The sequence below is a fragment of the Hippopotamus amphibius genome, chromosome 4 (genome assembly GCF_030028045.1).
Source record: "Hippopotamus amphibius kiboko isolate mHipAmp2 chromosome 4, mHipAmp2.hap2, whole genome shotgun sequence".
Taxonomy (NCBI): domain Eukaryota; kingdom Metazoa; phylum Chordata; class Mammalia; order Artiodactyla; family Hippopotamidae; genus Hippopotamus; species Hippopotamus amphibius.
The window spans coordinates 95,266,106-95,281,578 of record NC_080189.1 but is presented as its reverse complement, the minus strand read 5'-3'; the positions used below and the strand labels follow the sequence as shown (position 1 = coordinate 95,281,578).

The 15,473-nt window shown below is 34.5% G+C and overlaps 1 protein-coding gene across 1 annotated transcript in view; it reads left to right on the top strand.

Annotated features, from left to right (window-relative positions):
• Positions 1 to 15,473, top strand: part of SEMA3A (semaphorin 3A) — a 479,868-nt gene that overhangs the window by 428,623 nt on the left and 35,772 nt on the right. Inside the window, exons 9-13 of the mRNA XM_057733716.1 lie at positions 6,828 to 6,970; positions 8,629 to 8,743; positions 8,833 to 8,902; positions 11,304 to 11,448; positions 14,578 to 14,797. Of these exons, the coding sequence (XP_057589699.1) occupies positions 6,828 to 6,970; positions 8,629 to 8,743; positions 8,833 to 8,902; positions 11,304 to 11,448; positions 14,578 to 14,797 (693 nt within the window). The remainder of the gene's footprint in view (positions 1 to 6,827; positions 6,971 to 8,628; positions 8,744 to 8,832; positions 8,903 to 11,303; positions 11,449 to 14,577; positions 14,798 to 15,473) is intronic.

Sequence of the window (15,473 nt, the reverse complement as noted above, 5' to 3'; positions counted from 1 at the left end):
GAAAACATGTTGGATGTGGCTACCAGGAGAGAAGGGATGAGGGCCTACATTTGGGTAGCTGCAGTGAGATAGATTCAAATTTTGCTTAGGGAAAGTTTTGGTATATATAGAAGCCGAAGGTAGGAGAGGGACAAATATAGGACAAATGCCTCTCATAACAAATATGAAGATAAACATAATAGAAAAAGAATTAAATGATACAGAAGAGGCAGACTCTCCCCATGTTATGTGAACTAAATGGCTGTGAAGATGGTAAATGTGGTCTAGAATGGTATACAAGTTCACTGAGGGATTAATAAAGGGAAACTGTGGTCAGTTCTACTGGAAGGTAAGTTGCAGGTATTTCATGGATGATGTGGATGCCCTTAGTTTATTTTCTATATTAGTAACAGTGTGAGTAATAAAATTGACAAGATTTCCCACTCTCCTCTTGTGCTAAAAAGCTCTGAGTCAAAATCGTGTCCCATCTTAAGTATATGTATTGGTAAATGCAGTATCTACTTTTAGCCCTGTTATTGGCCCAGAGTAATAATAGCCCTATTCCCCTTTCTGCTTGCCACATCTTAATTTATGTTCCTTGGTCAGATCCTAGGACACTTGAAATCTGTTCTGGAAAAATATATGGTATAAATGCATTTGTACTTATTTCCGTAGCACTGTATGGATGGATGGCTTAGAAGAAATAGATACTACATGTAGAAGACCAGTTAGATGATTCCAAAAATATAAGTATAAAGTGAAAGAGAATATGAATTTGTGCTGGCAAATTAAATACTATTAAACAGGGAAAAGGAGTGAGAATGATAGCAGGAATAAGTTTGATAATAAATTTAGAGTACAAAACAGAAGTCCTGTAGGAGATGGGGGCAATTTAAGGTAAAATAACATTTTATGTCTAGGTGCTGATCTTTACATTAACCAAAATGGAACAGTAAGAGCAGAAGCAGTTTTTAAAGACAAGTTGACAAGTTCTTTGCTAGGCATGATGAATTAAAGTTGCAGTGAGATATCTGAGTAGGAAATTTCAGTGAAAATTTTGAAGTGCAGTATTGGATATAGGAAGAAAAGAAAGGCTGATATAGTTTGGTGATAACTTCAAGCTGTAAAAGTGAATAAATTCCCAAAGAGAAAACTTTAAAAATGTAATAAAATTAAGAATATCAAAATAGTGGGAAAAAATACTAAGAGATGACTTTATTTATAGGAGTAGAAGGAAATAAAAGTGCCTCCCCTTCCCCAAATTTAAGGAATGTCTATAGTTAGGGTTTAAGGAAAAGAGAGTCCTAAAGGAAATTGTGAAGATTAAATTATTCACAGGTGATGTGCAGAGTCCAAAAAGCCACAAACTACAAGCCAGAGAAGCAATACACTTTTAGGAAGGGCGTGAATATTGTGTTGTGTCAGTGTCTGAAGACAACAAAAGGATGGTGAGTATCAGTCTGTTCACTTGGTTGCTCCTGTTGCTGATGATCAGGACACTGGCAGTGGCGAAAGGCGCCAGCATCTGCACAGCACAGAGCTGGGAAGCAAGTGGTAACTGCGTCAGGGAGTGTGAGTGTGAGGGGTCGCCCAAGATATTCTGCAGCTTGATGGGTGCAAGACACCACAACGGATTTTACAGGATAGAGTGTCAGTGGAAGTTTTTTGGTTTTGTTTTGTAGGGTAAAAAGACTTTCCAAAGATTGAAAATCCAATGAAGAATTTTCTTCCCTTCATTTTACAACTCCCCAGTTGCTAGATTTCTTCCTACTTTTCATTACTTTTCTCAGTGCTCCAGGTTCTGTCCTCGTTTCTCTTTTTACTCTGTACCCTCCTAATTACCCCATTGACTTTACTTTTAAATAACTTCAACTACAGTTGAAAGCCTCTTTTCTGAACTCTTGTATTTCCTGGTCTAAGGGATAACTTCACAAGCATCTCCCTCTAAAGATGCACTAAACTGAGCTAGTCTTCCCTCCCCACTCTCATATCTATTCTTCCTCAAGCGTTCCATCTCAGTAAATGATTCCCATCCAACTAGTTGTTTAAATCAGTCATTCATCTTAATTTTCCATGATTTTTCTTACTCCTCACATTCCCATCTTATCAGTGAGCATAATCCACTGTTTCTGCTTTCACATAATCTCTGCGTAAGTGGCCTTCTCTATCGTACAGGTCCACATCACCATCATTTCTCACCAGCCTTCAGAGTAGTCTCCCTGCCTTCATTTTTGCCTCAGTACATTTTTTTTTCCTTCAGCAGCTAGTAATCTTCTTAAAATAGAAAGCTGATAGTGCCATTACTAGGTTTAAAATACTTCATTGGTTTCCCTTTTAGTCATTAGGACAATAAACTCCTGAACAATAAACTTCCTTCTTATGCTGGCCTCTGCCTAACTTTCTGTCATCAACTCTGACCACCTCTCTCTCCTGTTGCACAACATTCTCTGTTGTTTCTGTGACTTTGCACCTGTGTTCCTTCTACCTGGGAAACTCCTAGTTATTCTTCAGGTCTTGAATTACATGTCATACCTTCTGAGAAGAACTTTTCCTAATTCCTTAAAAGCAAGATCAGTTGTCCTTTCTATTTCTCACTGAATTTGTTCCAAACTCATTTTTGCTTGTTATGTGCAGTTTTATAATTGCTCTGTTTACTTGTTGGTATTCCCTCACAGACAGTAAGCGCTATGTAGGCAGAAAACATTCCATCACAATATCTCCCAATTCTGCACAATTCAGAGCATAGAATAATGATTAGGAAATATTTGATAAATGAAAATATAAATGTAAGTGATTACACGAAGAATAGAGATTGCTTATTGGGTCAACATTCTGTAGCTTATTGGATTGAGAGCAAATAGAGAGAGGCCTGAGATATATAAAGGAAGGGAAATATTTCTTCCACAGAAAGTAAGAAAAACGTGGCAGGGAGGAGGGTGAAGGAAGCAAAAGGAGGGAGTTCTTACTAAATGGCCTTGGTCTGAGCAGTATACCAAATTAGAAGTCCGTCTTTGGTGGGTAAATTGAGAGATGGCACATTAGTTGTTCTGAAGACAATGAGAATGATTTTCAACAGTAGCTGATAATAAGTCTAAAGTGAGCCACTAAAATAAGTAAAATAATTAGCAGCACTAGAATTCTTGTTTAGGATAAATAACTTGAATTTATAGCAAATCCATTTACTACAATTATTTGGTTTTCTTCATCCTGGCTTAGGTATGAAGGCAAAGGGAAAAGAGTTCTGGGGTTTCATAGGCAGGTAAGTGGAGGTTTAGGATGCCAAGAGGTTCTAAGATGATAGGGAAGACAGAATGACCGATTAGAATGTTCGGGTTAGATAAAGAGGGGAATTCGCCAGAGGGGAGAGGAGTAGACTGAGAGAATAAGAGAGCGGGGCAGGGAAGGGAGAGGCAAACTTTGGAGCATTGAGAAGTAGAAATGAATAGTGAGCAGAGGTTTTGGCCAAAAAAGAAAAAAAATTTCTAAATTTGAAATATTAGAATAATGGCTTCTTTTAAATTTTTGGAAGAGATCAACTGAAGACCTGTTTTGTTTTGAAGTTAGAGTGAATGTTTTTTCAAGTATGAGGTATAACCAAAGTTTCTTGACGAAAAGTCACACTGTTTTTCTTTGATGTTCTCTTTTTCTATTTTAATATATTTGGTTTTTATTTACTATGCCTAATGGTATTTTTTTGCCTGTATCTGGAGCTATGTCAAACTTAATTCGCCTACCAGATCCTCTGTGCCTGTAGTATCAGCTACTAAAGGAGAGACTGGAATTGAAGGCCCTTTTAACAATTAATACATGTGAGAACTTGCTTGAGTTATTTCCTATTGGAGTCCACATCTCTAAGATGATCATTACCCTGACAGATTTTCGAAATGGAAGCATGATGCTGGATTACTCCTTCTGTCATGCCCAGATACCAACTGAAGAGAATTTCTATAAGGATAAAGTATTGTCTGCTTTGTTGCCATTTGTGTGCTTCTAACATCACTTTTGCTAGATTGTAGCTTTCTGAGAACAAGGGATATGTATTATTTTCTACATAGTGTCTTGCATGTATTTGTGATCAAATAAAAGGTAGTTGGATGTGATTACTTGAAATTCTTTAAGTTATTCAAGTGTTTATGTGAACGACCACACTAATTTGGGAGGTAATATTAAGCCATCTTCTCCATTTCTTCAGGATTAAGGCAGAAGAATGTGTGATTCTTCACTTTAATTCTGCAGCTGGATTATAAGGGGATGTTATAATGAGAACTTAACATGAGATTGAGGCTCCCTTTTAATATCATCATCACAGTAACATAATACATTTGTTAGTATTGTACAAAGTCATTTCACATGCACTCTTTTTTTTTTTTTAATCTTTATTTATTTATTTTTTTGAGGGGGTACACCAGGTTCAATCATCTGTTTTTATACACATATCCCCGTATTCCCTCCCTTCCTTGACTCCCCCCCCTCGAGTCCCCCCCACCCTCCCCGCCCCAGTCCTCTAAGGCATCTTCCATCCTCGAGTTGAACTCCCTTTGTTATACAACGACTTCCCACTGGCTATCTATTTTACAGTTGGTAGTATATATATGTCTGTGCTACTCTCTCGCTTCGTCTCAGTTGCACTCTTTAAGTTTAAAATATTTGTTTGCATGCAAACTTTTTATGGCACAAGGTGAATTGAGCTCAACATGAAGTAAACCCAACTTGAAAATTAGGCAACTGAGATCTGAGAGGTAAGAGTCTTGCTAAAGTGTCACAAAAGGTGTAAGTGACTGAACTGAGTTCTGTGGCTTGTAGGTGTGTGACACATATCTGCACGCATGTGCACGCACACATACATGCACGTGCTGAATTTCTAGAAATCTAGCTTCATCTGGGGTAGTAATTATTGGGTTTGTAACATAATTCATACTATGTCACGTTAATCCACTCACCATTCTTCATAAGACAAAAACTTGTATACACATATGTTTATGAATCTGAATAAGTAGAAATTTATGAAGAAAAACCAGCTTTGCAAAGTTATTAAGGTTGAAGTAATGTATTATTAAAAATTCTAGTCCTGAGTGCAGCTTTTGAGGTATTATTTTCCTACCCTTATTCTACTGGCACACTGAACTTTAAATATGAATAGGTAATATCTCACTTGTTTCACATTACATACAGGGTCTGTATAATTTGCCTGAGAAGGGTAGTGGAGTGTAGCACTGTGAAATATACTAAGTGCACCGTCCCAGAGCAAATGTTAAAGGAAAGTTGCAAGTATAGTACATATGATAACGTGATTATTCACAGGTGAAATGATTAGTGCTAAATAAGATGGATAAAGCTGGTTTCAATGTTCTGATCCCCTTCCTGGTCTCTTAAGTATGGTGCTGACCTAGGTGCATATATTTCATTGTTAACTTGATAACATAATACACCGTGGGAGTAAAAGTAGATTATGGTAAGAACTTAAATACCTACAGAGTCCTAAGTGCTTTCAGTGAGACAAACTCAGCTTCTTAGTATATTACATTGTTAAAGCCATGAAGCTCTTACATATTGTTAAAAAGTTTACATGAGCCCACAACCATATCAAGCCAGGTATTTACGGAAGTATGTTTTGAAGTGGGACTCTAGACATCACAAATACACCTTCTGCGTAATCTAGGCAGTCTTGGTCTTTCCTTTCCTCTTTCCTTGTCTTCTTGCATAGATATTCATTGAATGCCCACAGTGTTTGAAGCTCTAGGATCATAGCATCAAACCAAACATGCCAAGTCCTTGTTCTCATGGAACGATATTCATTGGGGTGGAGAGGGAGACAGACAGTAAGAGGAAAGAAAGAGAAACAGAGACGTGTATCATAGCAGGTGTTTCATAATGTTAGGAAGGAAAAGAATGCATGAAAATAAAAAGTAACTAGGAGTAAGGCCTTCAGCACTTTAAATTCGGGTAATCAACAAAGATGTCTTTGATAATATAATATTTTGAACAAAGACCTGAGTAAAAGTAAGAATCCAGTCTTCAGAATCTATGAGGGCAGAGAGTTACACAGTGAGGAAAAATCTGAGGCAGGGCTGAGAGTGCTTGACCTGTTTGAGAATCAGGAAGGGGGTTGGTATGTTTGGCTAGGAGTAAGTTAGGGAAGGATGGGTAGGTAGAGGAAAGGCATGTGAGGTGGCAGGGACCAGATCATAAATGGCTTCTGGTCACTGGAAGGAGTTTGCATTTTCTTGTATGTGATTTGGGAAAATATCGCAGGGTCTAGAGAGGGAAGTGACGTATCAGAAATACACACGGACTGTTGTGGAGACACACAGAACTCAAGGGTAGCTCCACACTTTGGGGCCTGAGTAAATAGTAAATGTATTTGGCATTGAATGAGATTGTGCAACCTGACAATATTTGTTTTGTTTTATATGAATCTCATCTCTCCCCTCCCACCCAGTTTTTCCTGGAAAGTGGAATAGACCTATTGGTAGTTCGATTCAAACTATTTTATGTTTGAAAGAAAGAATAACAATGGTGAAGGCAATAAGTAATATTTGATAGCACTGAAACACTTTGCAAAATATTATAATATGCAGTAATGCATCTGCACTATATGGTCACACTGAGGATTTCTGTACCTACTCCTAACTTTACATAAAAAAATAATTTTTGAGACATAAAAGGTGATTTGTAACATACTTTAAAATACATAAAGGTTCACATCTACTGAAGAAGAGTGAACTAAGGAGAGATTAGTTCTTGAAATATGTCAAATAGGAGTTAAGAGAAAATTCAAAATGGACTGTAATGAATGGTCTTATTTACCCAACTGTGAATTAATATATATGCTGTAATTTGTCTCTCAGATCCAAGGTTCGTTAGTGCCCACCTCATCCCAGAAAGTGACAACCCTGAAGATGACAAAGTGTATTTTTTCTTCCGTGAAAATGCGATAGATGGAGAACACACTGGAAAAGCCACTCATGCTAGAATAGGTCAGATATGCAAGGTGAGGTAAAGAAAAAAATGAGGAGGGGCTCATTGTTGAATCGCAGTTTTTTTTCTTTTCCACCTCTGCAAATATAATGAAAAATACGGCTAAAAAGCTTGACTGATCACTATAAATATTTAAAGGACCAAAAAATGATTGAAAACATTGTAGTTGCTCATGAATAACTTCGTAGTCAGACGTGCAGGTAGAGGTTGTGAGGTATTATTTCACAATTATATTAAATAATATTACTTTGAAATTCTATAGAAATATATTTTTTTCCTATTACCTGAGAAAATATAATTTTTGTATCCTCGGACCTACCAAAGTTACAGTGTATAGCATTCTATACACACATATGTGCACACACACATAATTTTGAAGCTCTGAACTTTCATATACTGTGTGGCACAAATTCAGATGTAATGTGCATTATAATGTTAGATATATAGAATAAAAAATTGGTCTGTAAATACTTATGGCTTAATTAGTATCAATATGAAAGTATGGTAACAGTACCCTCTACACTGTACAGTACAGCATATATGCAATATGAATGAAGCTAACTGTTACTATGTATTAAAGTACCTTTCAAGAAAATCACAAGGCCAAACCCAGCTATTGTCTTAAAATGAAATTATTTCTTTTTTTAAAAAGAAAAATCATGAAATTTTAAAAATCCCTATCTTGGGGGAAGGGATAACCTCTTTCCTATCCCAATCATGATCTAATTATTTATCTGTAGTATACTATATTACTGGAAAATGGAAAGTTTTAATGCTCTGGAAACATGCAAATGAAATGTGCAATATATGAGAATCTTTTCTCCACAAAATATAGACCATATTTAAAAGCACTACTTACAAGGGCTAAAAAAATGTTTATATGAAATAAAATCATATAAACGAAATATAAATCAGTGTTATATTTTTGAAGAAAAAGTTATTTTCCTTTAAGAATATGCACATAAATATTATTTTATAAGACTATAAGTTACCAGTAAATGCATACCACCATAATAGGATTTATTGCTACATTAGGTTACAATTAAGTTTTATTTTCAGTGAGGAGATAGTTTTTCAAAATTTTTATTCTAGAATGAGTTTATTAAGATTTTTGCAAATGTTTTTTCAACATGCTGTTTGTAAAGTCAGCATTGCTTCAACTGTTTGAGCTTATGAAAATAAAATATTTGATGCCAGCATGCTTTTGTTTGTGGTATACTTTCAGTATGGGTTATAAGGTGTGCAGTTATTCTTTCATTCAGTAAACACTCATTAAGTGCCTGCTGTGTGCCATTGTGGACCAGCCTACTGAGGTGAGTAAAATCTTAAGGAAAACTTTCATAAGAGAAAGATTAAAAGCAAACCAAAACAAATATCAGAGTAATAGTGTTCATTGCAAAGTGGCAACAGAATGGAAAAAGTACAGTGACTTTTTAATGCTAAGGGATATTTACTGTAAGTCACTCCTTGAACAGGATTTGAGTGAATAGGTTTCACCAACAGTATAATAAGAAAGCATAGTTATGTGTATCTAGTCATTTAAAATTCATTTTTCAGTTTGAAAAACGAGGAATTGTGTTTTGTATCTGTCTCAAGATACAGTAAGATAAGATAAATATTTGAAATTATCATTTGCATGCAGTTTCTAAAACCATTATTCTCTCCTTTCAGAATGACTTCGGGGGCCACAGAAGTCTAGTGAATAAATGGACAACATTCCTCAAGGCTCGTCTCATTTGTTCAGTGCCAGGTCCGAATGGCATTGACACTCATTTTGATGAATTGCGTAAGTAGCTGATGATGTCGTACAGAGAATGTTTGTTCAAACTTTGCCATAACCTTCAAAAATGCAACTTTCTCCAATTTTGTTTTCAGAGGATGTATTCCTAATGAATTCTAAAGATCCTAAAAATCCAATTGTATATGGAGTGTTTACAACTTCCAGGTAAATTACTCTTTGCTCTCTTATTATCATAGAAAATTGGTGTCCTTTAGGTGCTTTCCAAGTGTCCATAATTTGTGAAAATACTTGTGTATTTTTGAAAGAACAATGTTGGCTTAAGCTCCGAGCTCTTGTGCATTCTTGGGTGCCTGAAATAAGTCATGACCTAAATCATTTTTCACATAAATTTTAGCAAAGAATATCATTATGATAAATTTAATGATGAAAAATGTATGCCATGCCCTATGTATAACTTTGACTTTAAAAATTTGAGTGAAATGTAAAATATTGTAAACATGGAAATCTAAGTTTTGTTAAACGTTTGAAGTGATATAAACTACGGATGAAAAATCTTTTTCCCTCCCCTCTCCTTTCTTTTCTTCTTTGTCCCTACTCCTTCTTCCTCCCTCACTCTCTCTCCCTCCCCTTTCTTCTTCCCCACCTCTCCCTCTCCTCCCCCTCCTCCTTGCCTCATTCCTCATCTCCCACAAAGCTCGTGCTGTCAATCAAGCAGTAATTATTTCCCAACTATTACATTCAGCATAAAGTTTACATTACCTGGAGTTGCTAAAAGAATTTATATTTAAATGCATATAAATAGGGATATGCATTTGGATATGCATAAATATTTTTTAAAAAATTTCAAATCAAAAGTCAGGAAAAGTTCTGCAGGGGACTGTGATAGCATAAAGAAAGATGAACTACAATGTCCAACACGGATTTATTCTGTAAATATTAAAGCCATTACAAATTGATTGGACATTTTTACTTAATTTTTTAAATAACGTAGAAATTAAGAAAACTATGTTAGTAAAACCATATGCAATTTCCCATACCTAAATATTTCTCCCCTTTGGTATAAAAACAGAATGACGACTAAAGAATGTGGGAGGCTCAAGTTAAACAAATTTTAATCCATTTCTTCTGCTTCCTCATTGCTTAGTTACAGTAGTTATCAGTCTTGAGCATGCATCAGAATCGCCCAGAGAGCCTGTTAAAATACAGATGCTAAGCCCCAACCTCAGAGTCTCTGATTCAGTGGGAAGGGGATAGGCCCTAAGAATGCATTTCTAACAAATTCCCAGGTGATGCCCATGCTATTGGTCTAGGAACCACACTTGGAGAATCACTGGCTTAGTGGGTAAAATAATTTCGCCTCTCTACTTCGGTGTGATTGATGTCTATATATGAGTTAGTCTTAACAGCTATAAATCTTAAACGTATCTTTCAGTGATGATGGATTCCATCAATAGATAAGCAAAGTGTATAACAATCAAAAAGGGACACATAAACATTACAAAATATGATGTTTCAAATATATATTCATTTGCTATTTATTCCATTGTGAAAATATTGTTGTTAAATTCTGTAAGTATTTACTTAGATTTACTGTGTGGCAAGTACCATACGATATATAATTTATGTTACAGAAAGGAAGCCAGACATGGTTCTTTCCCTTATGAGACTTACACTCTACCAGATACTGTCTAGATGCAGCAGTTTTCAATAATCAACTCTTAGTAACATGTTTTTCATTTGGTCTAATTTATATGTAATTTTCTATAGGAAGAGATTGATTAAAAGATAAGCATTCCATATTTTAAATGTGTGTAACTGTTTTATATCTTTGTATAAATACATCCCTTAAGCTGTAATTATATAAGCAAAATACAATGGGAAATTGTGGCAGCTCATGGTAAACTTCCAGTTTGCTTCAGTTACCTAATTTTTTTTGTCCAACAGAATGATGGGGATAATTGCTGTAATACCCCCACTTTTGCTAGGGTATAATAGCTACTAACTTAAAATGATTTTCTGCAGAGCAAAGAGGTGATTTTAATGCCTTCACACAAATCAAACTGTGTTACCTGATCAAATACTTTTGTTGGTTTGGGAGTTAAAAATTATAACACGTTGACTATTCATTTTCTGCACCGGTTTCAGTTTATAAAATGAGTTCTTGAATATTCTTGCTTATTTAGACATTTCTTGGTTTCAGCAATGATGCCTAAGGCTTAACATAATACCAAAGTTTATATTTTTATTCCTATCTGATATCAGAATTAATCATTACCTTTTAGAAGATTTTATACTTTTTCTATCAATTTTTATGTATGATTTGAATATATGTTTATATCATATGGTGTCTTTATGAAATGAATATGTATATGTTCTATGAACACTAAAGATGATTTCATTCATACCTTCTGTTTTTGAGCAATCATTATTTGTTCATTTGTGTATTATTAACATATATATACCTGTGACTTAAAAGAATCCCAAAACACTATTTGAGAATTTATGTTCAAGTATTGATAATTGCTGTCGGAAATTTAAGAACTCAGTATAAATAGCTCTGCCATTGTATAAAGATGAAAGTTTTTGTTCTGTCTCTCTTTTTTAGTAACATCTTCAAGGGGTCAGCTGTATGCATGTATAGCATGAGTGATGTGAGAAGGGTATTCCTCGGTCCATATGCTCACAGGGATGGTCCCAACTACCAGTGGGTACCTTATCAAGGAAGAGTCCCCTACCCACGACCAGGAACTGTAAGTGACCTAGGTATTTAAGATAGGAAATGAATAAATTTATGCTGAAGGTTAAAAAAAAACAGCTACACACATATTAAATACAGATAATGTAAAAGAAAGATTCCAAGACTGTTAATGAAAGCAAAGCAAGGATTTTCTCTGATACCATGCAATTCCACATTTAAAGACATGTTCCTCACAGGCATCAATGTTTAAGTTCAGTGCTTACCAGTAGTTAATACTCATAATTTCTGAGAAATAGAAACTGAATAGGTAGCCTTATTTATCTTCTTTTCTGGAAGTGATATAGTAAAAATGGCTTTCATGGAGAATTGAAACAATTAGGATACACCTAGCCTTATCCTCCCTGATTGTGGCGAATGCTCAAGAGTTGCACATTAAATAGGAGGAAAAACATTTAAATCAATGTTATCTTCCCATGGAAATGGGATACATCCCTCAAATAGGTAAAGAATATATGCAAGAAATAAACAAACAAACAAAAAACCTCATGAGGGCCTAGGTGTTTTAACAGATGCTGTCTACTCTGGCTGACTTCTCTCTTTACCTCCAGCAATCCTGGGCACATGCAGGCTTAAAAGAAGTTGGTCAGAGCTCAGAATAAAACCAGCTTTAAGTCTGCAATTTAAAGTAGTGAGAGAAAAAGAAAAAAAGACCGATATGGTAGAAAGTGAGTGACGTCACCAATGTGATGTCAGATATTCTAGAATATGTGGATGAACCATCCAGTGCAGCATTTTCTAACCCTGAGAATCTTCAAGGAAATAATTTCATGTGGTGAAAAAACCTCTTCTTTAGCCATTACTTTAATTTCACATCAGTTTTATTGTTAAATTCAAGTCAATTATATTTTCACATGATTTTATTAGGCATAGGATGCTTTTAATCTTATTTATTTTCTGTATTGCTAAACTTATTTATGAACATTTCATAAAGATTGCTTCTAGTTGATGGAGCTTGTAAATGAAAAACCTAAAATAGGCTTTCAGAAGAATAAATGAACAATATAGAATATCCATTGATTATAAGAAGCCAAATGGGCTTTATAAAAATGCCCATGGTATTTACTCCATTTCTTAATGGTAAACTGTTTTACTTTGTTGGTGGACACTTTTATATCCCTCTGGCTTTTTTTATCTCTATGGCTAATCAGTGTCAGTGTATTCTAATTATACACTGGCTCTAGGCGCACTTCAACAAACTTGGTGGGATTCTTTCAATGTGCTAGATATTGTGCTACTATTTGGAGCCACGGAAGTTTTGCTTTGAAGATGTGTACAATGTATTTGGAATTAATAATAGCAGTTAAAATTGTATTGTGTGCGGATCCCGTTTTAACAGATTTATACATACATACGTATGTATATGTGTGTGTGTGTGTGTATAAAATATTCAGTAGCCCAAGAATTGTTCCCTTTTCACAGATGAAGACTCTGAGGCAAAGAGAGGAGCCAGGATTCATTCCAGGCAGTTTGGTTCAAGAGCCTGAATTCTCACCCATTGTTCATAGAGAATTGTTATAACATGGGAAATTAAGCCAGCAATATGAACCAAGTGCTGGAGGAAGAAGGCAGAAAGTACTGCCTAAGCTAGGAATTAGGAAGGGGTTGCCAAGAGGAGATAACACCTTGCTCCATGAATAAAATTCACTTAGATGTGTCCATTAACCCCAAAAGGGGGCAGCTGAGAATATGTCATTCCATCAACACTACTGGAGAAAAACATACTAAGTTGCCTTCAAACAGTGTGTCAATAGAATGGTATTTTCTTTATTTTTATAGAAAAACCTACAGCTTAAGTAGTATTAAATACAAAAATAAAAGTAAAGCAGGAAAATGAGACAAATTATGAGATAAAAATCTAAAATAAATAAATCTCTTAATTGTCAATCATACATGTCTAAATTTTTGCAAGTTGGTTTTAAATGGTAGTAGAAAAGTAAAAAAAAGTCATGAAATGTTTTATTGTTTCTTCTAGGAGTTTATACAGCTATTTGATATTTCTATAACATTAAATAAGTAATTTTTAATATACTTAAACAAAAAGTAATTCCCTAAATCCCTTAACTGTTATATTAGTGTATTATTGAGTGTGTATACTGCATACATGTATATTCATAAATAGATAGATATTCTTCTCATTTCAAGACATTTATTTACTTCACTTCTCATGAATTATTAATGATCTGTATCAAGGTAACAGCAAAGACAATTGATTTCTTCTTCTAAGCCTCTTGTAAGATCAAGAACCACTCAATTACATTTCAGCTCTCAAACTCTTACATTAAATGGCAGAAATTACTTAAGTGTAAGACAAAAAGCAAGAGACTGGAGATACTGTACTCTGAATGCTTGTACCACATAATTAAATGCAGTGAAAAGAGAGTGAAATCTGAATTTTCTTGTTTTTGTCTTATTGCCTTAAGTGGAGCATTTAAATCCAGAGGTAATGTTATAATGGTATACAACACTGCATTCTGTCTGGCTTTCTGTGGCCATCATCTGTTGTGCTTGGTCCATTCTGATTGGTCAGTTTCCATGCCATGCAAGTTGTTAAACACTCTGAATAACACATCTCCTTATCCCTAAAATTACTATAATTATTAAAGAAATAATACTTTCAGTACTTTCTGTAGTACTTTTTCAGGGTTATGTTAAAAATAAAGCAATAAAGAATAGTTTATATTGTCTTTTAGTTTGGAAAGAGTTTATATTTTAGCATGATACCATAGGGAAAAATGAAATACATCCAAGAAAATTGTTGAGTTCCTCTAATCTAACGATTAACAGCATTTAGTTATAACTATTCCATTCATTATTTCAAATACTTCATTTATAGCATAAGTATATGGTGTTGTCACTAATAGAGGAATCAGACTTCTCTTGTATACTGAATTCATTAGCAATTTTTGGTAAGAAATGATGACATCCTATTGAACTTGATATGTTTCTAAAATATATATGATATATTACGTCTACTAATTTAAGTAAAATTATTTTTTAGTTTAACAGTTACTTAAAAAAATTACAGATTTAAATTCCTAGTTCACTGAGGCCATGCAGTATATAAATTATAATCCTATTTATTGTATTTTAATCAAAAGATGTATTCTCTTTATCTTAATAGTGTCCCAGTAAAACATTTGGTGGATTTGACTCTACAAAAGACCTTCCTGATGATGTTATAACATTTGCAAGAAGTCATCCAGCCATGTACAATCCAGTGTTTCCTGTTAATAACCGGCCGATAATGATCAAAACAGATGTAAATTATCAATTTACACAAATTGTAGTGGATCGAGTGGATGCAGAAGATGGCCAATACGATGTCATGTTTATTGGAACAGGTAAATGCTTTAGCTAATTAAGTGTACTAAGAACTGGAGGAGGATTTTATAGTCACTCTCAAGGTACAGTTCACCTTTAATAAATGACTTAAAAACCTGAACATTCTCCCATTCCAGTGTGTTATCTTTTTTAGGCAAGTTGGCATATATTTATTAATTTAAATTAAATTTCCTTTTCAATCAAAAGTTGATGAATGTAATCAGCTAAAGCTAATGATTAGGTGAACAGTGTCTATAATTGAACCATAACTCTTTTCTGACCAGTGGCTTTTCAGGACAAAAATGTATTGCTTAAACCATGCATAAAATTCCCAAGACATTCAATAAAAGTTCTAGAATATATTGACACAAAATTATCTGAAGTTTAAAATGTCATAGAGTGCAAATCTTCCAGAAAATAAATTTTGGCAACAAAATTTGTTTAGTGTTTTTACCATACAATGAGAAACGAAACAAAGCAAAATAAAACTTCATCAGAGAGCCAACACAGTGGATGTAAGGAATCATCAGATACGTTTTAGATCCATTTCTATAGAAATTTAATGACATATTTTTACCAATTCCATGACTAGAAACAAACACTTCATAGGTATATTTTCAGAATGAATTCCATTGCTATTATGGCATATTATTAAATTTCCCCCCTACTCTCTTTAGTAATACTGTTTTGAAAGCA